At 34.3% G+C, this 23,673-nt stretch overlaps 1 protein-coding gene across 1 annotated transcript; it reads right to left on the reverse strand.

Annotated features, from left to right (window-relative positions):
* Positions 1-292: 292 nt before the first annotated feature.
* LOC109003515 (insulin-degrading enzyme-like 1, peroxisomal) lies at positions 293-19,994 on the reverse strand. Its single transcript, XM_035689711.1, has 26 exons — positions 19,829-19,994; positions 19,571-19,646; positions 19,088-19,155; positions 18,825-18,916; positions 18,658-18,731; positions 18,519-18,562; positions 18,080-18,131; positions 17,704-17,826; positions 17,507-17,619; positions 17,178-17,340; positions 14,316-14,408; positions 14,071-14,156; positions 13,882-13,968; positions 12,043-12,146; positions 6,208-6,310; positions 5,979-6,074; positions 5,707-5,896; positions 5,428-5,489; positions 4,644-4,748; positions 3,223-3,424; positions 2,910-3,118; positions 2,249-2,373; positions 2,110-2,161; positions 1,949-2,035; positions 1,169-1,291; positions 293-864 (listed from the first exon to the last, which is right to left on the reverse strand). Exons 1-26 carry the CDS (start codon positions 19,952-19,954, stop codon positions 619-621), a joined length of 2,901 nt encoding a protein of 966 aa, XP_035545604.1. The 5' UTR covers positions 19,955-19,994; the 3' UTR covers positions 293-618.
* Between the last annotated feature and the right edge of the window lie 3,679 nt (positions 19,995-23,673).

Consider the following 23,673-nt stretch of genomic DNA (forward strand, 5'->3'; position numbering starts at 1 on the left):
GTACTAGAGAAGGGAAATGTGCATGGTAAATAAATAAGCAAATAGGACGTGAAAATTTTATGCATGGACGGCGATGACATTTCTCTCAACTTCTATAATGGGGGCAAACCCACTTACATTCAATGCACGTACGAAACAAAAGGCCCAGTTACCAAATTGCATGAGGATATCAAGGAGATATGACTTTCCACATATAACTAAGGAAGCCGATGGAGACATTAAAAATTGTAGTTTCAGAAGAGAAAACTGAATAGAACACATTTAAAAAATAAAATCAAGAGCAACCCTCCACTTTTGAAAAACAGAAAGAAATAAAAGATAGATTAAGGCTCTCTATATAAAAGTCTATGACAGAATTCCCATATCAGTTTATAGTTTAAATGCATGTCCAGCCCATGCCTGAGGGGATGAAGGAGGAGGAGAGAAATTATAGAGTTTGGTGCCATGCATGCAGGACATGCACAAGTTTCAATCTCGAGAAAAAGCTAATACACTTGCTCCGCCAATCGACATCATCGATACCAAATTTAAGGTTCAGATGAGTAGCTTTGCAGCATTTTGAATGGCAGAAGTTACTGTTTTTTTGCTGAACTATGGTGGAGCTCAACTCCCTACAACTTAATTCACATGATCAGAGACTCCTCTGAATGAACCATAAAGAGGCTGTGATCTCCTGAAACTGAATATGTCATCTATTTTCACCGAGTAGTGCACTGGTCCACTTTTATCTGCTGTGTACTCCGAACTATGTAGGTTTCCATACACTCCTATACTTAATGACTTCCTCTGAGGTGCGCCAACTTTTATATGGTCATTGAAGAAGTCTATCAATTCTTGTTGTGTTAGCTGCCTCAATGCTGCAACCTGTTTCGGCAACATCCACAAGAATCGACTACTTACAATCTACAATCCATAAAAAAAGAAGGGTTTTTTTTTTTTTTTTTTTTAATCAGCTCTTGCTCCTTGAGTGAGTATATATCTTTCTATGTTCATGTCAAAGAGGTCAGGAAGTGTAAATGAGAAGTCCTGTATGATGTTTTGCCTCTTGATCAATTTCACTTATCCCAGAATATATCATCATCATCTAAAATAGAAGGGTCACTGATGGTACCCGACAATAATTATTTTGAGCAACTACTAAAAAAAGATCAGACAGAAAAAGTCGTACCTCCAATTCTTTCCTATCAAACTTGAGGGTCCCATCACGAATCTCTCGCCAGAAAAATCCAGATTCTTCATTTAAGTTCTTGTGCTTCTCAAGCTTCATGTCAATTAATGCATTCACATTACTCTGCAGAAGCAGTTCAATCACAAATTAAGATGAATCACCATAGATATTAGATCCATTTCATCATCAAAGCTCTATAAATGATAACTTTTCACGTAGAAACATCAGGGTTTGAACCTAAGAACAACCCAAAGTCTCCAAAACCTCCGTCCACCATATTCCACTGAATACCAAATTTGAGGGTAAGCCATGAAAAATTAATGCCACAAGAAAAAGATAAATTTATCTATAATCATTCAAAAGAAAGCTTAAAGTTTCCATGACTGCTCTGCTCATGTTGTAATAGCCCAAAGCTGATATTTTACACGATTTTTCATGCTGTAATAGCCCAAACTCCACTAATGAAGCACGCAACCATCATTCTAATTGGAAATTTGGAACATGGATCGGGAAAAAATTGCTGAACTAACTGTGAGGAAGGTCTAACTACTCTTAACATATGTATAAATCGTTGTGATTACCGAATAGCTATAAAAACTCAATTGACAACATTTCAGTCCAAAAATTTAGAAAATGTTACATTATTGGCTTGACTGGGCCAGTAAGTGTCAGTTATAAACAATTGTTCAAAAAAGATAATGAAATCGACTGACACTAATGTAGATCATGACAAAGGCCATATACAGACAGAAAATTGCTTATGGCAAAAGTATCTCTCACCTTGAATTCGTCACTGGTCATCTCATGAAGTTTACTTTCAAATGTCTTGAGAAATGCCTCAACTCTCAAATCAATATGTCCAGGACCCTGTTAAGGTCAACAGAGTACACAAGATTAGGCACAGAGTCATTGGTGGGAAGAAAAGAAATCATGTTGTATACCTTCACTGTAGATTGGATGATTATCAGTACACCATAGATACCAGAATCATTCCTACATTGAGTAAAAATTCGAAACTTATAAAAGAGAATGGCAGATGTTCCATGCAGGGTCTAATAATTAGGGTAACATGTTTCACACCTCTGCCTGAGAGAAGTAATGTACCCAAGCTGCTCAACTGATCTAAGCTGGTGGAAGGCTGATTGCTTTGCGATTAGAGCAAAAAGCTGAAGCTTCACATTCAGCAGAAAATCATCACGATGAACCTGTACATTTTTTTCCAAAGACGAATAATATCAAAACCACCATTGAGATATTTCACCTCCAACGAAATGTCAAAAAGGTCAATGGTATAAGTTCTAAAAATGGTATACAAATGGGAAGTGACCATTATAGGTTTCATTTTTGAAATAACATTATATCAGAGGTTCTGATGGCACTATGCACACGCTTGCATACTACCTTTCCTTTTCTCTAAATCAATTGTTCTTCACTTTCTACCAATGGCGTTTAGTGCAAAAATAAATTATGGAATAGTAAATTCCCTAGAATTTTTAAACATAAAGTTAGTTCAGGAAAAATTAGAGTTTTAGAAAAGAAAAATGGCAGCTTAGTAGATTTGCCCACTTTCTAACAGATGATTTTGAGGAAATCTCACCCTACCACAGTACATCAAGGAATAAGAAAACTGATGTAAAAAGCTGACGGCTAACTGTTCTTATTCCAAGGAGCGATAAATGTTATTAAGAACTCATAGAAATCTGATTGGAAAATATCATCTTTTATATATTTATAGAACTACCTGAATATAGTGGACAAGAGCAGAATTTTCATCATCTGGATTAAGGCCTTCTGCAGGGTAGAAGTAACTCATGCCCCTTTCAAGTTTAACCACTCTATTTGTCACGTGTTGGGATGGGAATAAAGGTTTGCATGCAGAATTTGGACCACTAAAGAAAACATCTTCAATATACTGGACCATTGACTCTGCTTCACTGGTTTGAATGTTTCCTAGAAAAAAGGAAAAACGATTAGGCATAAAATGAAATCAAAATGAGGAAAAGAATGGCTGTCATTAAACAACAATGTCTACAAAGATATAGGCTTAGAGGAACCTGCTATATAACACTCAAGGAAGGCCCTAGAGAGCAACTCTGGAGCAAATTTTGCAAGATCTTCAGCTTCAAGATGGAGAAGAATGTCAAGTTCTTCCATCCAAGGCCACTTATGGTCTTCTAGTACTAAAGAGCAATAGTACATAGCCTGCTGATAGGGTTGTTGGAACTTGAAATTTTGGTACTCCTTTGTTAGGGTTTCCTGATTAAAAAATGCATATATTTAACATTTTGTGGAATACCCAAAGTGGAATACTCAAAATAATACATTTTGTGGATATACCCCTACTCGTCTTAATAAGATAAACTAATAACAAAAGGCAGAAGCCCAAATGCACAGAATGCCTACAAGGACCCTATCTAAAAGTGGTTTGTCCTCGCGAGATTAAGAACTTGAAAGGAAAAAAATAAAGAAAAAGACCAATAAGCACCTTCAAGTGTGGAGAAAGGCCCCTTGAGGAACATGAATTCATCAATAAAGCCCAAAAATATATCTGGGCACCAGGGTTAGAGATTTTGGAGGGCCATGATGCAGTCATGAGCAGAAATGGATATGGAACTAGGAGTGCATAGTACATGTCAAGTAGTATAATGTACTAAGCTTCCCTGTACTTGGTCAAAGTATAGATGTCTAAGTTTTGACAGAAACATTTTATTACCGAAAGGGTTTGAGGTAGAAAACTAATAGGGCGCAGGTTTTTCTTTTACTAAGCAATGGGGGTGCAGTTAAAAGGCATTGATATAGTTCTGTTGTTCTTCAAGTACAGCCAATATTTATTGACATGTCTTTTCTTTCTCGAAAGTGTGAAAAGTCAAACCAGTTGGCAGCATGTTAAGGTTACTTTATTCTTACTTATAAAGAAAAACATGTAAAGGTTACACACAGAAGTGGAAGCTACATGTAGGGACAACAGAGGCAATTCAAATGAAGAGTGATAGTCTGGATAGCATCTAAAGCAAGAAAAACAAAGACACAAAAATAAAGTTTAATAATGAAACCAGGTCAAAACCGAACAACCAACCATCTCATATTCATAATCACTGCTGCAACAAATCCAATTATCAATTCTTAAGCTAATCTCCAGAAAAAAGTTTCCCTGCGTTTTGACTCAGAAAAGTGATGGGTTTATGCATGTGTAACTACGTGGAACTAGGGAGTGAAGCAATGGAAAGAGAGACAAAAATGCAATCCATGGATCAAGCCACTTGATCACAGCAAAGGGTTCAAAATAATGAAGCCGTCATTCTTTTGTGGGGGATGGGGTGGAGTAAAAATCACAGCACAAGCTATGAATACCATGCCCAACTCTTGGGGCACCGTCACACCATTCTGAAAGGTGATTCTCTTTTATGCAAAGGCAAATCATAGCAATATGAAATATGATATAAAGCTGAGATCTTTATGGGAAAATGAGAATTACCTTTATCACAAAAAACCTTTCAGGTTTTACTTCAAATCTTGCAATTTTTCCCAGTACAGTTTCCAATAAAGTCCTCAGTTTGTCATTGTAACCAATCAGAGTCACCTAAAGAAGAAAACCAGACAAATAGAGCAAACAGGCATTACACAAAGAAAAAAATTTGGTTTCCAATCATGAACATAAGGCCAAATATTCTTAGAAAAATGAGGAAATTTCTCTCAAGTCTCATAAATACAGTTCATTTTATTTATTTCCATCAGATTGACAACAATTCACCAGTCAAATCCAATGAAATCACTTGTATTCCTGAAACAAAACACACACACACACAGAGACACATGAATGGATAAATCTTCTATAATGATGAAGAGAATTTAAAGAAGTAGGTGAGCCAAGCAATTCCAAATAGCCTAATAAATTCAAGAGTACCATTTAATAGAAAAATTTGAAAATTAAACCTTCATTTTAATATCATTAGAATATAAAACCCAAGAGCAAGGTCAATTAATAAAGAAACTGAGACAGCATATACTGTTTAGAAATGATATTTGCAGTCGTGTAGTGTACAAGTGCTGCGCAATCCTTTTGAAAAAGTGAGTAAATATGGGACCCACATGAAAAAAAACTAATTTTTTAATAGTGGATCCCACTCTTTTTCAAAAGGATTGCGCGGTGCTTGCACACTTCACGACGGTTGTATCTAGAATTAGTCTTTCTATAAATAACTATCGAATGCATACAGCTGTAACTAATATCTTGGGAATTGACAATTTTATCAAGATACCTGAAAACCATAATCATTGCGGTTTATGCCATAGTATAGACCAGAAACCTTTGCATAATAGGCTGAAATAAACAAGTTACAAGTAGCTCTAGTCAGGAAAGAAAAACCATAAACAATAACACAACAAACCACCACTGAAAATGAATCATCAAAGTTTATTTTGCATGCTATATTTTCATATTGAGGTTGTACCTCTTTCGAAAAAAAGATCTATAGGAAAATTAAAAACAAAAAAGCTCCCTTTCAATTTGAGAAATCTAATGAACTTCAGCTTCTCACCATATTCATTCAAGTAATCCATTAATAGCCGCGTAAAAATATCAGTTAGAACGTGTGCTTCAGGGGAGTTTCCAGCATGGGGACAGTTAAAATCTATCTTAACAGATGCCTTGGGAGTAGAAAACATTGTATCAGACTTGTACCATAATCTTGAACATGATGACTTTCTTAACAGAACTGGAAATTTGACCTGTTTAAGAGGTCAATCAAATTAGAAACTCAGAAATAGAAAGTATCAGCCACATGGAATAAACTTATAATATCTATCAGACCATCTCTTGAGCGTCCTTAAGTGACAAGTCAGTAGGGATGAACACATTGGGTGCTGGTAGATGCAGATTATCATTAACAGCACATAGCATCCATTCCTGCAATAAAAATACAAATGTAAAACAGCAGTCAAGTTTTTACCTTCATGGCAATTAAAATTCCTAAACTAAACTCAATTGACCAAGCAACAAGCCAAACAACTTCTCGTTTAATTCCAGCTTGTCTACCAACCTCAATCATGGAGGGAGTAACTTTCTCCACAGAATATGCAGTTCCATACCATGGCTCAACCTTGTCTGTATGACCTTCAAATTTTTTTGATTCCCAAAAGATTCTGTAGAAATAGTCATTAGGAAAACTACCATGACTCAACCATGTCAGGCCTCAGTTTGAAAATTGAAAACAGCCCATATGATGATAATGTTGGAAGATAGAGACAAAACAATAGAAGAGGAAAGAAGCACTCACACGTCGGTACTCTGTTTTTCTCCATTCATTCAATATTGTTTCAGTACATCAATATATAAAACCAAAAGAAAATTCTGGAAATTAAATTAATGACATTTATGGCCTTTCAGATTCACTAGACGGTACACACCTAGATACAATGAAAATAAACTTTCCAGTTTTTCACATATCTCGTAAATGAACAACTTAATAAATTGTGGCCTTTTGCAATAAATCAAGTTTAATCTTCAACATTCCCCCTTAAACTTGACATCTTTCCAACACCGATCATCATCCTCAACTTCTGAAATGTATCATATTTGAGAGGCTTTGTGAATATATCAGCAGCTTGGTCAAGTGACTTCACATACTCTACCTCCACGTACCTGCTCTCAATGCATTGTCGAATAAAATGATACTTTGTTTCAATATGCTTGCTTCGATCATGAAACACTGGGTTCTTTGCTAGAGCAATAGCTGACTTATTATCCATCATGATCTTGGTAGCTTCACTTTGCTCAAAATGGAGTTCCTTCAGCAATATCTTTAACCAAATTGCATGACAAGCACAAGTAGCAGCAGCAACGTACTCAGCTTCACAAGTTGAAAGAGTGACTATGGGTTGTTTTTTAGAACACCAGGAAATTGCATTATTTCCCAAGAAAAAGACAAACCCAGTAGTACTCTTCCTATCATCAATATCTCCACCATAATCACTATCACAATAGCCCATTAACTTGAACTTATTTGAAGCAGAGTAAAAAATTCCATAATCAAGAGTACCTTTAAGATAACGAAGGATCCTCTTGGCTGCCTTCATGTGTGTTTCAGATGGATTTTCCATAAAGCGACTCACAAGTCCAACTGAAAAAACAATTTCAGGTCTAGTACAAGTCAAGTATCTTAAGCTTCCCACAAGACTTCTGAACAACGTTGGATCAACCTTTTGTAGCCCTTTCTCCTGTTTTGAAAGTTTAACTCCACACTCCATAGGCGTATTGACAGGATTGCAATCCAACATCTTGAACTTCTTTAACACTTCCTTTGTATAGGCTTCTTGCGAGATGAAAATCCCATCCTTCATTTGCTTAACTTCAATTCCCAAATAATAAGACATGAGTCCCATATCACTCATCTCAAACTCTTGAGCCATAACCTTCTTAAAGCCTTCAAACATCTTTTGATTGTTTCCTGTGAATATAAGATCATCCACATAGACACAAACAAATAATAAATCGTCATGTTCCTTTTTCACATAGAGTGCATATTCATGAATGCATCTAGTGAAACCATTCTCTTTAAAATACTTATCAAGACGGCTATTCCAAGCTCTTGGAGCTTGCTTTAATCCATATAAGGCCTTTTTAAGTCTAAGCACTTTATCTTCATAACCTTCAATAACAAAACCGGGAGGTTGTTCAATATAAACTTCTTCCTCAAGATAACCATTCAAAAAAGCGGACTTAACATCCATTTGATGGATCTTCCATTGATATTGAGCTGCAAGTGAAAGTAGTAGTCGGATTGTCTCTAAACGAGCAACGGGAGCAAAAACTTCTTCATAGTCAATGCCATATTTTTGCTTGTAGCCCTTTACAACAAGCCTTGCTTTGTATCTTTCCACTTCACCCTTGGAATTCTTCTTGACTTTATACACCCATTTGACTCCAATTACTTGATTACCACTTGGAAGTGAGGCTAGCTCCCAAGTGTCGTTCTTTTTAATGGCTTGAATTTCCTCCTCCATGGCTTGTATCCATTTTTTATCTTTCATAGCTTCTTCAAAATTCAAAGGCTCATCACTAGAGTATAAGCATAACAAATTCTCATCTTCTAACCTTTCGGTTTCTTCATAGAGATCCTCAATGCTTCGATATTTTTGAGGACCTTCACTTGAGCTAGATGAAGATGATGATGATGCTATTGAGGATGATGTTGGCGTTGTTGGAGATACAATTTCATCTTGGACTTCTTGTGTTGACGTTTCTTCATCAAAATAGGGGAGAAAATCATAAGCATTTTCATTTTTTGTACTCCAATCCCATGTTGCATCTTCTTCAAATTCAACATCTCTACTAATAATGACTTTATTGTTGCTTGGATTGAAGAACTTGTAGCCTTTTGAGTTCTCATCGTAGCCGATAAACACAACCTTCTTACTCCGATCATCAAGCTTTGATCTCTCTTGCTCTGGAACTTGAACATAGGCAATAGACCCAAAAACTCGCAAGTGTGACACATTTGGCTTCCATCCATTCCATGCTTCTTGTGGCGTCACATCCTTCAAACTTTTGGTAGGTGAGCGATTAGAGATGTAAACTGCACATGCAACCGCTTCAGCCCAAAATTCTTTTGGCATCGACTTGCTTTTCAACATGGTCCTTGCCATATTGAGAATTGTTCGGTTCTTCCTTTCAACCACCCCATTTTGTTGTGGCGATCTAGGAACGGTCAAGGGACGACGAATTCCATGTGTCTCACAAAAAACCTTGAATTCGTTGGAAGTGAACTCACCACCTCTATCGGTTCTTAGAGATTTGATTTCATAGCCACTTTCTTTTTCGACACGAGCTTTGAATCTTTTGAATGCCTCAAAAGCCTCACTTTTTTTCTTCAAAAAATAAACCCATGTTTTTCTTGAATAATCATCAATAAAGAGCAAGAAATAAGAACTTTTACCAAGAGATGGAGGCTTGATTGGACCACAAACATCTGCATGTATAAGTTGAAGTGGCTCGATGGCTCTTGAATTGGATTGCTTGGGAAAGCTCTTTCTTGAATGCTTCCCTAGTAAACAAGCTTCACATAACTGATCAGGATGATCAATCAATGGAATACCTTTCACCATCCTCTTTGCTCCCAAATCTCTAAGCCCTCCAAAATTAAGATGCCCATATCTCATATGCCAAATCCATGATGTATCTTTAATACACGTCTTTAAGCACATGGCTTCATTAGTCTTCATATTCAACAAAAACATGCGATTTCTTGTCATAGAAGACTTAGCAATAAGGTTCCCTTCTTTATCTCTAAGCCAAAGAAAACGATCTTCCATGTTTATTTTGCAACCATTCTCCATGAGTTGCCCAATACTCAAAATATTATTTTTCATCTTAGGAATGTAATAAACATTAGGAAGAATCTTATGGCTCCCATTCTTTGCCTCAAACAAAATTGTACCTTTGCCTTTAATCTCCACCTTTGATTCATCACCGAAGCGCACATGGCCCGTCACTTTGGTGTCAAGTTCCACAAATTTGCTTCTATCGCCCGTCATGTGGTTGCTAGCTCCATTATCTAGATACCACGTATTCTTCTCACCATTGTGCTCTTCATTAAGCGTGAGGAATAATACGGGCTCCTCAACATCTTCCTTGTGCAAAATGAACTTTGTCTCCTCTTCTACTTTCTTGGTTTGACACTCCCAAGAATAATGCCCATATTTTCCACAAGAATAACATTCAATTTGACTTTTGTCATTCTTTACCTCATGATTGCCTCTTCCTCTTCCTCTTCCTCTTCCACGACCTCTTGAAAAATTTTGATTTCTTCCCTCTTGAGAAAAACTTTGCTCTGCTTTTCCTCTTCCACGACCACGTCCTCGTCCACGGCCTCGACCTCTTCCACGTCCTTGGCCTCTTCTACCATTTTCACAAGCTTCTCCTTTATCTTTCAGGGAAAGCTTTGCTTGCAAGGCTTGCTCCACTTGCTCTTGCTTGCCTCGGTTCATCCTTTCTTCATGAGCCCGTAAGGATCCATTTAATTCATCAATGGACATGATCTCCAAATCTTTAGATTCTTCAATGGCTACAACTATATGGTCAAATTTGAAGTTGAGAGAGCGGAGAATTTTCTCAACAACACGAACATCTTCTAATTTTTCTCCAAGCCTCTTCAATTGATTCACCACCATCAGAACTCTTGTGAAGTAATCTGAGATGGATTCACTCTCTTTCATCAAAAGAGATTCAAACTCAGCCCTTAGAGTTTGAAGACGCACTTTCTTCACTCTTTCAACTCCCATGACGGAGTTTCGAAGAGTCTCCCATGCTTGCTTGGAGTTTGTTTCGTTGGCCACTTTCTCTAACATTTCATCATCTAAACCTTGATAAATGACTGTGAGCGCAGTTTGATCTTTCTTCCTTTCTTTCTCCAAGGCTTCCTTTTGGGCTTGATTCAAAGAATCCTCATTTTGAGGTTGAACAAAACCTTTCTCAACAATCTCCCATAGTCCTTGGGAGCCAAGGATAGCCTTCATCCGGATTGCCCAGTTTTCATAATTGAGCTTGGTGAGTTGTGGATATTGGAAAGAAAGAGAGGTTCCTTTAGAAAACATTTTCTTGAACCTAAGCTCTGATACCACTCTGTTGGAAGATAGAGACAAAACAATAGAAGAGGAAAGAAGCACTCACACGTCGGTACTCTGTTTTTCTCCATTCATTCAATATTGTTTCAGTACATCAATATATAAAACCAAAAGAAAATTCTGGAAATTAAATTAATGACATTTATGGCCTTTCAGATTCACTAGACGGTACACACCTAGATACAATGAAAATAAACTTTCCAGTTTTTCACATATCTCGTAAATGAACAACTTAATAAATTGTGGCCTTTTGCAATAAATCAAGTTTAATCTTCAACAGATAATGAGAAATTACCAAATCCCTATGTACTATTCCATCCCATAGTTTTGTCAATCCTCTATTCCATTTTGGAATATGACTAGGAATATCATTCTAACAGTTTTCCCAACCAACACATAGGTTTATTTAAAATTCAGTACTATTTTTTTGCTTTGTTTGGCTGTCAATTTGAAACTAGTATTGAATTTGCAAACCCAACTAAATATCAACTTTGTAGACGGCAGCAAGGTATAACATATTCACAATGGAAAGGATTAAATGCTATGGTCACGCGAGAAATTTGATGCACATTTTATCTCCAGCTCTCAAATGCGATTATTCTGTTTGGAAATTTTACTTCTGGCAAAAGATGCTGATTGGCGTATGCCTTCAAATTTAGCTAAAAAATAAAGCATAGTCAATATGATCATGAGGACAAAATTATAAGATTAGTGCCAAACAAGAGATACAAAAATCTTATTCAAAATGAAGCGGCAGCCACTTTTTTAAAGCTTCTGGCACCAAACACTTGGAAAAGGCTGTGTATTACGTGGCTGAATAACAATACGAACAAGCTGTTTGTACAGGCATTTCCCCTCCTATAATAGAGAAAATTCAACTGCTGATATAAATATATTCTTGTTATACACCCATCAATTAAAAAATGCAAATCAGAAGATTGAAACTGTAAACATTGTGATGAAATAAAAAAAAAAGGTGAATTCTGTGAGACTCTGAGCATAAAACAGGTAATAGCACAAGTTCATTTAAAATTCATTGTAAAACTCCCCCCCCCGGGGCCCCAAAAAAAAAAAAAAAAAAGGCAAATGAGCATCAGATAATTTAAAACTGTTTTTAATTACCAGGGTAAACAAACAGAATTAAAAATGATGTTGGGATGAAAGAATGGAGATGCCGTAATGGAACATAAAAACTTCTCATTCAAAATAATACTAACACTATAAAGAAGAAAGCTTCTCTAAGCAAAACTCACCGGACATTGTCAATAGAGAGCTCCTCTAGTGCCATTTGAATAGTGCCTGGACTGAACTTTGAGGGCAAGGATGACCCCACCAGCCAATCTCTTGGCGGATATACCTTAAGAACATCAAATGCAAAGAAAGGAAATGAAAATTCAGCAAATCCCCATTCAACCAAGATCATTTCAAAAGAAATAACATCTATAAGCTTCTATGTTATTGCTATGGGAGCATGTACAATTACAGGGGATGTTCAGTACCGATTCTTATAGTACTGTTCGGGGAGTCAATAAGCTAATTCCTGTAGATGTCTATTTGCCAGGCCCAAAATGGTAAAAAAGTAGAAAGAAAGTGTAAATTCACAAAAAAAAAAAAAAACTGTGCCCCCCTGTTATAGCTCAACTGACATAGCATGTTATAAAAACTACTAATGCACACCTCCAGGCAAGGAAGAGGGACTGGTATGGAGAAAATGGAAAATCATTGTTTTTTGGTATTCATGCTATGGTTTGCGATCCAATTTGTTGAATTTAAAGGTTTGTTCTTGATTTAGGGGATGCTTGAAAAAGTTTTTCATTTCATGTCATGTCATCTCATTTCCTTCCCAAACATCATTCAAACATAAATACTTTCAAATTAATCATTACAACTTTTTCAAACTTTCAAATAAAAAACAAAAACAATTCAACTTTTTTAAATCTCAAAACAAAAATAATATTAAAAATAATATTCTAACAATATTTTAATTATATATATTTTTTAATCAAAATTTTCTCTTTCCTTTCCAAAAGTCCAATAGATACTTAACTCAAACTATCTCACTACTATTTACAAACCATCTTATTACTATTCATAAAATTCTCTTCTCATCTCATTTTCCAAGAATCCCTTAGTGTTCTGGGTAGTTGGTTGTTGCGGAATATAGGTTTTTGGTTTCTGGTATGCATAAATATGTCAGATTTGGAGTAAAAATCAATGAAATGTCTGATTCACACTTTATATCAGCTAGGAAAGACCTAGTTGTGATAATATGGATGGCGGTGAGCAAGTACATTTCCAGTCAAAGCTTGGCAAAAACCTTACTAGGATACTCCAGCCGTGCCTAGTTCTCTTGCTTTCTCAGACATTCTTTTACTTAAGGTCATGATTGAGAAGTAAGATGAGTTGAGAATGTTTTATCTTATCTCAAAACTTCTTATAATTTCCTTTCCAAATATCACTGAAACATACAAACACTTTTCAATTTCAAATCTTCAATTTTTTCATCAAATTATTATCTAATCATTACAACATTCCTAAACTTACAAATAAAATACAAAAAACTAAATAATTTTTTCAAATTTCAAAACAAAAATAATATTAAAAAATTACATTCCAACAATTTTTTAACTATATAATATTTTTATTCAATTTTTTCTTTCTTCTTTTTCAAAATCCAATAATACAACTTAATTTAAATAATTTCACTACAATTCATAGAAGTCTCCCATACCAGCCACTCCTTCCTCAACTTCCCCCTCTGCCTATTTTTATCATCGCCACCATGATTGGGTCAAATGACTATTTTCCTTGTAACTCCACAAAACCCAACCTGTGCGTGCCCGGCTTCTCATGTCATCAAGCATATGATAAAAAATGTATTCACTAATCCCCGATTTATGTGTTATTTCTGACCAAGAAACAAGTTTTTGGGAGATTTCAGACGCTCTAATTTTCTTTCAATCCTCCCAAAGGAATATTTTGCACAATTTCAATTTGGCAAGGTTGCCTAATCCATGATTAATTAGCTTAAACGATGACTACATATCCGAAGGAAAATGAAAAAAAAAAATAGTAAATAATCCCTAAATTACCTGCATATTGCATGCGAGATGGATCGCATAATTAACAGGAGTAATTTTGTCTTGATAATGGAATTTTGTCTCGCAGACGGATGAAAGCTTCATTAACACATTGAGTTGACTCAGTTCTATGAAGAAACATTGTGAAGACACAAGGCAACAATATGATAGATAATATACACAAGAATATGCATATGATACCTCATCAAATATCCATTTGCAAATGCCGGACTGTTGTAAAAGGCGAATATATTTGAATAACAACCCAACAACATCTTGCATGTGCTCTGCAGTTAGATCAACATTAGTCAACAAATCTATGCGCCAGGTTATTAGACACCACAACAGTATAAAAAGTAATGTTTATCAGCAAATCACATAAAAAATATATATAGAGGAGAGAGAAGAGGGCTGAGTTGGGATGTTGAAAGTTCAAAACAACTAACCGTGACCAGCGTCAGTAAGAACAATCACTACTTCGAAGAATGAAAACTCCAAGGTCCAATCATCTTCACCAGCAAACAATCTCGTGGCCCATCCTGCATTTTTTATTTTGGAGGGGGGGCAACTGAATCAGATGGGCTTTTCAGAGATGGTGAGAATAATAAGCAAGACACATACAAACAGAACATACTCCCATAATTTCATATTTATACGTGGATAACAGGAGTAACATCACTCAGAGCAGGTATGCTAAATGTACAAAAAAAATTTATGGACCTAACTCATCTTGAAAATTATTTTATAAGAGATGATTATTCATTGCTTATAAACATACCCAAGACCTTATCTACAAATAATGTGAGATTATTCTTCAACATCTTCTCTCACGTGTAGGTCAGTATTTTTTCTGGTTCTTATTACAGGATAAGTAGTGCGGATTTCCATTCGTCCTGTGGCAGACTCTGATACCATGAAGAAATTTATGGACCTAACTCGTATTGAAAAAATGATTCTACAAGAGAGGATTACTCATTACTTATAAACATACTCAAGATCTTATCTATAAATAATGTGAAATAATTTCAGTTCATGAGAACGTCAAGAAGGATAGTCACTACGTAAATATCATTCCAACGTCGTAAAGACATCCAATTTTTCAGCATGCCACCCTTTAGATTTTTCTTACATTTATGAAACAAAATGTTACTTTCCTAAATCCAACTAAATTACAATATTGAAAGACTAACTCGGAGATAAATATATAGGCCAACTTTTTGGTTCATAGGAGGTGAGTTGATATAGGGAATACAAATGTTGAAAGAAGAGATGGTGAAAGAAAACAAATCCAAGGGAGGGAAACATAAAGAATTTGCTTGAAAGTAGGGGTGTTACCAGCATCCTATAGGGTGGGGTTGCTCCATTTCGCCCCCGGCCCCTGCATGGGCAGTGGGGTTTGCACCCTTGCAATCTGCCATCAGGATGCGAGAGCAGAGTCCCGTGTCCGTGTGCCAGGGGCGAAGGCGGACCCCTTATTAGTCCACCGCCACCCAAGGCTGTCACCCCCACCCCCCAAAAAAAAAAAGTTTTTGAAAAATCAAAATATACTCTAGTTTTTAATCATAATTTCATAAATATAGAAAATGCCCCACAAAAAAGAATTATAATCCCTATATGCTCTGCAAAATTTATAAAATGCTAATATACTTAGAAATGTCTCTCTAATTTTTTCCTGTAGTTCCATAATTTTGTATAATTTCTATATATTATTTATTTTCAACATTGTGGTCTCACCAAAATAAAATCAAAACTAAGTTTAGGAGAAATAATAAACTTATTAATATGAATTCCAAAGTTTTTTATTCTACAATATTAAGTTTCTTAATATAGAATCTTAAGTGAAAATACAAGAAAATTGGTGATCTATATAAAAAATAGTTAAGAGATTTTATACTGATATAGACTTCATTAAGCAAGAAAAAACTTATTTAAGGTCTCAATTATAATATTATATGCTTAATGTGACATGAAAATATCTAGAGTTTACATAAAATTTAATAAACTAGCTTACATATTAGAATGAAAGATGACATTCTAAAAGATCATTTGATAGTTTCTATGAAACAAAATATATTAATACATTGTATTTTTAGAATTTTATTTCTACGTGTGTATTGCGAATTATCTAGATTTATTTTATATATAATTATGTTTTTATGATTTTTGAATCTCAATGTGTCACACACTAGAGAATTTGGCCCCTCCTCATGAAAATTGTTAGTTCTGCCACTAGTCCCAGCCTAAGAAAGGCATAAAAAAAATTTGAATCCACGACAAATTTACAAAATCATGTCAAATCCACAACAATATGAAACTAGCAAAAAGAAAAAACCAAAACAGCAAAAAAATTGAGTATATGAGGAAAGAAAAAAAAAAAAAGCATAAACGTCATCCAAGTCGAATTCTCACTGCGGGTCCGCGCTGCCAGAGAAGAAAGAAAGTGGGGTGAAGACTGAAGAGAGAAGATGCAGATGCAAACCACACTGTTGCGATGACTACGAGAGGGAGAGAGAAGAGATAGCTAAGGGAGGGTAGAGAGAGAGAGATGATTAAAACCACAAACCACCCCCCCAAACAACCCCATTTTGGCATTCATTTTAAAAATAAAAAGATTGGGTTTAGGCCCAAGCCAAGGGGCAGGGAGCAGAGCCCGCCCCCCGTCCCTGCATGGGAGGGTGGGATTGCCTGCACTGCTCAGGTGGGAGTGGGGTGGATGAGTGCACCCTGCCGCTCACTCCTACTTGAATATTGACAAATGTAGAAGAAAGTTAATTCCTAAATAAGCATAAAAAGTGAGAGGCAGATGGAAGAGGCTGTTTTTTAGTAGGAGAATCAAAAGAACAAGAAACCCTCCACAAGTTAGTTAACAGGTGAAAAAATCCAGGCTCCAGTCCCACTGGGAAACGAAATGAGATTACAGGCAGACAGTATCGCTGAAATATAAACATTTCGACAACTTCTTCCCCAAAAGACTTATTTGCTCCAATGGTGAGCAAGTTCACGACACAAAAGACTTACCTGAAAAGGAAGGTGATAATAATACACAAGTGAAAGGGACTGCCCACAAAGAAAAAAGAGAAGGGAGTCCAAGAGGAAGCTAATAATCTCTACGTACATAATTATTTCAGGAGAGTGTCAAGTAAAATGCTCAACATGTTGATTATCCTTATATTCATATAATTTAAATAAATAAACAGGAAGTTCTATTAGGAACTATTTCGAGGTGTAGCAATAGAAATCAATATCATGTAAGTTTGAGCATGTAAAAATCAAGAAATCTGGAAAAACGGATATTGTGCAATACCCACCCAATGTTTTCAAGACGTAAAACAAAGATCCCTCTCCTGCATGGCCAATTAGATGACTAAGGTACCTGCATGGACCTTCCTTGTAATGGTGGATCTCCGGAGTTATCGGCCATGCAATTCTCAGTTTATGACCTTGTTTTATTGGGACAGATCTGACAAGAACCTGAAACAAAAACACAGACAGAAACAAAAATAATAATAAATAATAATCCCTTTAATATCTAAAAACCTTTACCGTATATAATTTTTGTCGAGGTTTCTTTTCTTGGAGTTCCACATATGAAATACTTTGTCTAGTCACATAAATGATTTACCACTTGTATGCATACCTGTAAATGTTCGGATGTGCAAGGTTCACCAGGACAGCGGAAACAACTTCTTTCAGTGTTTCGAATGTCCTGGAACTTATGCTCCACCAGATTTTGAATCTCATCAAGATTTTCTGGAAATGACATGATAGTTGTTAATAGCTTATAAGCAAACATAATTTTGAGCCTGAAGTGTACAGGAAAAATTAATCACTAACCTTTTCCGTATACAACCAGATGCATGAGATTGGCAGAATAATTTTCTTCATAAAATTTGAAGAGCTCTCGTCTTGTATCCAATCCTCTTGATTTTGGTATAACCTCCAAGGTATCCCAGCTCCCTACACAAGGAAGGTATCTAATAACATTGTAAGAAATGATTAGGACATGAGAGTCTTTTTACATACAACGGGTGGATCTTAAACTCACTACCTAAGACTCAAAAACCAGGAGAAAAATACGTAAAAATAGGAGATGGAATTTGTCTTCAATCTTAATTTGGTCCAGCTTTTCATCAGTTTCTACCAACTATATGTAGAGTAAAAATATAAAGATTACTTAATAATAGAAACAGTAAAAAGATAAAATCCTGACCTGTGCTGAACTTATGGAATGGATGACCCTCGATGCTCAAATGTTTCTGAAGCTGAAAAGGTGAGAAATTTCAAACAGAGTGAGAGAATCTGATTAGAAGCAATTGACAGCACTACTATAAAAACAAAATACCATCGTATAATTCACATATATAAAAATAAGTAATTAAAAAAAAATACATAAACTGTGAAGATACGTTCATTAAATATTTTTTTCCTAATTTTGTGCAACTTAAGCATGAGTTTACATAGCTCAGCGGATTAGAGATAGAAGGCCCCACTTAAGTTAGGATCTACTACCATTTCCTCAGTCACTGTATTAAGCACAGAAACAGCAATTCTTTAATAGACAACAAATCGGACCGAGGAGAGAAAGTAAGATTAGTACATTGAGCGTATTGCAATTATAAAATATGCATAGAAAGGACAGTAACCAATACCTGGTTCATTCTCCAAGAATCTGACAATAAGTTCTTCTGATGCTCTAAGAGAAAGAGACAGAGACAGAGACAGAGAGACATAAAGGTCTAAGATGAACCGCGTAAAGGTGTTAGCCAAGATTCAGAAAATAACACTTACCAGAATCAACAGCTTTGATTTCCCTCGAAGTAGCATCGGCTGACATCAAAGGTTTAATAAAGAACTGAGCAAACCTGAGCAGCAAACACAGACATTCTAGGGTGATCACAATTCTGACGAAACTGATGATTATAACAGACAGCAAAAAAAGAAAGGAAAGCATCTACCTGTCCAAAGCTTCTTCAAAACAATCAGTGTTAACGTCAAAATGATAATTGGTATGCTCTGAAGATGTAAAAGCATTTGTTCTGCCACCATGCTATGCATCAAGAAAATCAACCAGATAGAGAATGTGAAAACCCACATGAGTTGGCAATCTACAATGACATCGAATCAAAAATGGAAAACAGAAGAAAGAAAAATGGGAGTCATGGCAGTAATAAGTTTGAAGAAGGCATAGGTATCCCTCCAAATTATGAGTGGTAAGTACCTCTGCAATGTACTTGGAGTAACTATCTTCCAATGGGTATTTCTCACTAGCATAAAACAGCATATGCTCTGCAAATAAAACAAAAAAACAAAATGAGACAGAAAAAAGCTTATTTGCATCTAACCCCACTTCAAAATTTCATTGTTTGCTAAGTTCATCCGTATATAAACAAAATCCTTATATAGTCAGTGACATATACTCAAAACAGAGCAATGTGCACTTGTTGTCCGAGTTCATTATCTTCAACTTCACATCAGAAGCTACGAGCGTTCGTTGAACAGCTTTCAATTATACAAAAAATATCTGTGGGTATTTATTTAAAGAACAAGGCCATGGAAAAGACTTACAGAGCCACATCGCAAATTTGCAGTAAAGCAAGTAGCACCGAAACTAACGGTAAAACAGACAAATATATGCAATTGATTATAGAATGCATAAAACTATAATTCTATATAATAATATCTCAAAAAAAGAAAAACTTACCGAGAAAATGGGCGAGGCCCGGAAGGCCTTCGGGGTCGCTGAAGTGGCCCACCCTGACATCCATGGTAGCAGCACACTGGAAAAAGAAATATGAAAATGAAAACCAGCTGACGAACACAAGAGATGAGCCTTAAAGATTATAACAGAGACTATAAAAGCAGAAAGAGAATTAAATCTAAAACAGGATATAACATGATCGTAAACAACACCAAGAAAAAAAAAAGAAAAGAAAAAAGCAAAAAAGAAAGACCGGATTGCCTTATCGGTATCGGGATCGCTGATGAGTAGGACCTCAAGGGAGTTCTTGAGGACGGTCCTTCTGTACTCCCTCTTGTCAGTCCTCGCCTTGAATATCTCCACCAGCTCTCTGTTTGCAACCGCCATGACTGAATGCAGAATGTGTGTGAGGAAGAGACGACGACGAAGACTCGGAGAGTGTTTATAATTATAAAAACCAAATAGCTTTGCTACCATCTCTCTTCACACCAAATTTACTTTTATTTTATTTTATTTAATTAATTAAATTCTTCTACTTATTATTTATATATTAAATAGTGATATAATTATTACTCGTTTACTATCTATTTATTACTTATAATGTATTTTTTATCATTTTTAAAGTATTTTTTTAAAATCTTTAATAATAAGAAAAAATTTAAAAATTATATAATTTTATTAATAGTCACTTTTTTAATTATTAAATAAAATTAAAAATTAAAAAAATTATATACAAAAATAATAATAAATGAATAGAAAAAAGTAATAATCCTATATTTTTTTTATATATATTATATATTTGATAAGAAAAAAAGTTAAAAAATAAAAAATTGTATATAATTTATAATGCGAAGATGATGTATAAAATTTTTAATAACAAAAAGACAAGCAAAAGAGGCCATGTTTTGTGCGTACGTCACCTATTCAAACCGCCGTGTCATTTCTTGTCTATTAAAAAAATAATAAATAAATAAATAAGTTTGACGAATTGCCCAACGACTCTACTGTTTTTGTCTTTTTGTTTTTTTAGATCCCAAGGACCCTACTGGACTACAACTTATAGTTTTGTTTACTGGTATAGTTATAGTGTAGTAGCGTCGTTTATCGGTAGATGGGTTTGACCCGTTTTCCCATTTAATTAGGGCAATTAACCTCATTATTGTGTCACCTATTATAATTTTCTTAAAAAATAAAAAAATCAATTATTTTTTAATATACTTGACGTGGAAAGTTTCTATGCCAACGAGTTAAGTGTGCTAAAAATAAAAATAAGATTTTTTTTTTAATAAAAATAAGGAAAAAGACTAAAAATACATTGTACGGCCTTACCTATATCATTTATCTAAGCACAATCTTAAGGTTTCCAAAAGAAAAAAATAACTCGTCGGAGAATAAAATCATCTTCGTTTCACTTAAAATTATCATTACTATCATTTATCTGAGATATTTTAATATTTATACAAATAATTAAATTGACAAGTAAAATAAAAAGAGTAATTCTATATATAACCGTGAAGTGCGTAACCGCCGCGTAATCGCTTTGAAAAAGAGTGGGGTCTACTATTAAAAAATTAATTTTTTTCATATGGGTCTCATATTTTATTTATTTTTTTCAAAGCGATTACGCGGCGGTTACGCTATTCACGATTGTAAGTATCTTTTCTCAAATAAAAAATAGCTATGGACTTTAAACCTAGCTAAATCAATTTATTTATTTATTTATTTTTATACAAACACAATTTATTAGTGGGTCCTGCTATTCGGTTGTCCAGACTATATGTAACTTTGGCCCTGCTCCGTAGTGTATTTATATATATATATATATTTTTTTTATCATATATTTTTAAACACTAGCGGTGAAGTTACGTGCTAGGCAGGTTTGTCTTGTATTAAATTATTTTAAAATGTAAATATATAGTATAGAAGAAAAAAATTTAATGATAAAATTTATTAGGATAATATAGATTATTCTAATTTGAAACTACTAATTCAAATAATAATAAATTTAAATATAGGTTCAAGCAAATTTAAAAGACAAACTAATTGAAATTATAGTTTATTTTTTAAACGACTAAATATTATATAATTGTATTTTTCGTTATTGAAAGTAAAGTTTGGGGGTTATGTATTCAGAGGTGGTGTGTTCTCCTCATTCACAACATTTATGGAGAGAATATTGAAGTTTTTGTGACGCTATTTTTGGAGTTGATCTAAATCTGCACCCAATTGTATGATCCATTTTTTGCTTGAACATAATTTTACAATATTTTAGATATACGGTAAATGTTCCTGCATGAAATAAATTTAGAGTCTAAGCATGATTATCAAAGATTTAGAAGCATGTTAATATAGAATATATAAAGTATGGTGAACAAATATAAATGAAGTGTTTGTGTCTAATACATCATTGGTCCTAGCATCAGTACGAAAAATGCGTTGTCTTTTTGTATAACATGGCCTGACCTCTTCATTATTGTGCATGAATTCTATATCACCTCTTAACACAGTTGTTTCATTGTGAAAGATTGGTTGGGAGAGAAATTATTCTTCGTCTTGAATATTATCATTTGTAGAATTCTTTTGTTGAAGATATATTTCTATTTTATTTCGTTGTATATGTTCTTCTTCTTTTAAAGAAAGAGTCATATACAAATTGTTTATCCTAGGCTTTTTTCCAACACCTTGGGAATTATTCATCTAATAACAAAATCATATGAATGTCACTTATCACGATAACAAAAAACAAGAAATTTAAATAATGGGAAAATAATATGTTTTAGAACCAATAATTTAATAAACATAATTTGTTTCTCAAAATATTTCTTACTTCTTGTATCAGTGTGATTGAGGTTTTAAAGTCGTGATTTTTAGTCATTTCTTATAGTTCGCCCACATTGAACATAAGATAATGTGTATTTATTTATAGTCAATCGTTTTCAATTGAGAATAAAAACTCAAGATGATGCAAGGTCAAAAACATTTTCAATCCAAATATATACTTGAACAAGCAAAAAAAATCATTGAAATAGATACATTCAGAGTACATTGGCTCTATTAGCAATAGACGAAAGAAATCCAACCAACTCAACAAACTCAACCAAACTGTAAAAAATGGAGAATGAAAATTAGAAATGCAAGAAATCAAGATAAGAAAAACCTTTGTGTATACTGTTTGAAACATTATAAGTTATAACAACGCAACAGGAGGATGATACTCCATATGGCATATATTGATAACAAATTGTGTAATTATTATTGTTGCAAGTTCAAGAGGAAGGGGCAGAGATTGAACAATAGAAGGGCAAGGACCAACGAAATTTATGCACCAAGTATCATTATTCTTAAATAGTCTAGCTCTTCAATTTCCTTCTCAAGCCAACCAATCTAAATGGAGTGCAGTGTGAAACGTACAAAACAAAAATCATCAATAAAATGTTTTGCACCTAATAAAATTATAAAATAGGAGAACTATATGTTCATTTGAATAATCAAATAATTAATCATATTAACATGATCACTTATCAAAATAACTCAAAACAATAAATTAATTTTGATAATGGGAGAATAATGTGTTTTAAAACCAATAATTGAATAAACATAAATTTTGTCTTGAGATATTTCTGATTTTTTGTCCTAGGGTGATAAAGGTTTTAAACTTATAATTTCTAGCCATTTCGTAGCTTATTAAGAAAATGGTACCTAATTAATTACATACCCAAAATATTTTAAAGGAAAATGATAATAAAATAAATCTGTACAATTCATTTGGAAGTACATTATTATTTATAAAACAATATTGTCAATTCACCAAACAGATTAAGAATATAACTAATATTATGATCATCATGATTAACAATGAAGGTTTACATGACGTAGTAATAGATCGATACTACGTAAGTGCACACAAATTTGATTTTATTGTTTCGTATATATAGTTATGACCAGTATCATTAAAATATATGAATTAAATTAATTATAAGCTAATTCCATGATGACCACCAAATGATTCCACAAATTGTAGCCCCATAATTAAATAATCTCACGAACACAACTTTATGGTGAAAAAAAAAAAAAAAAGAAGAAGAAGAAAAAAGTTAGTGGCTGAC

The sequence above is a fragment of the Juglans regia genome, chromosome 4, assembly GCF_001411555.2.
Source record: "Juglans regia cultivar Chandler chromosome 4, Walnut 2.0, whole genome shotgun sequence".
NCBI classification, from domain to species: domain Eukaryota; kingdom Viridiplantae; phylum Streptophyta; class Magnoliopsida; order Fagales; family Juglandaceae; genus Juglans; species Juglans regia.

Excerpts from the sequence above, each read along its gene's own strand:
- LOC109003515 (XM_035689711.1), bottom strand. The coding sequence starts at position 19,954 with ATGGCGGTTGCAAACAGAGAGCTGGTGGAGATATTCAAGGCGAGGACT. Across the intron at positions 17,620-17,703 it reads TCTGGTTGTATACGGAAAAG|AAAATCTTGATGAGATTCAA; the intron begins GTTAGTGATTAA and ends TGTCATTTCCAG. Across the intron at positions 6,311-12,042 it reads CTCTCTATTGACAATGTCCG|AATCTTTTGGGAATCAAAAA; the intron begins GTGAGTTTTGCT and ends CTATTTCTACAG.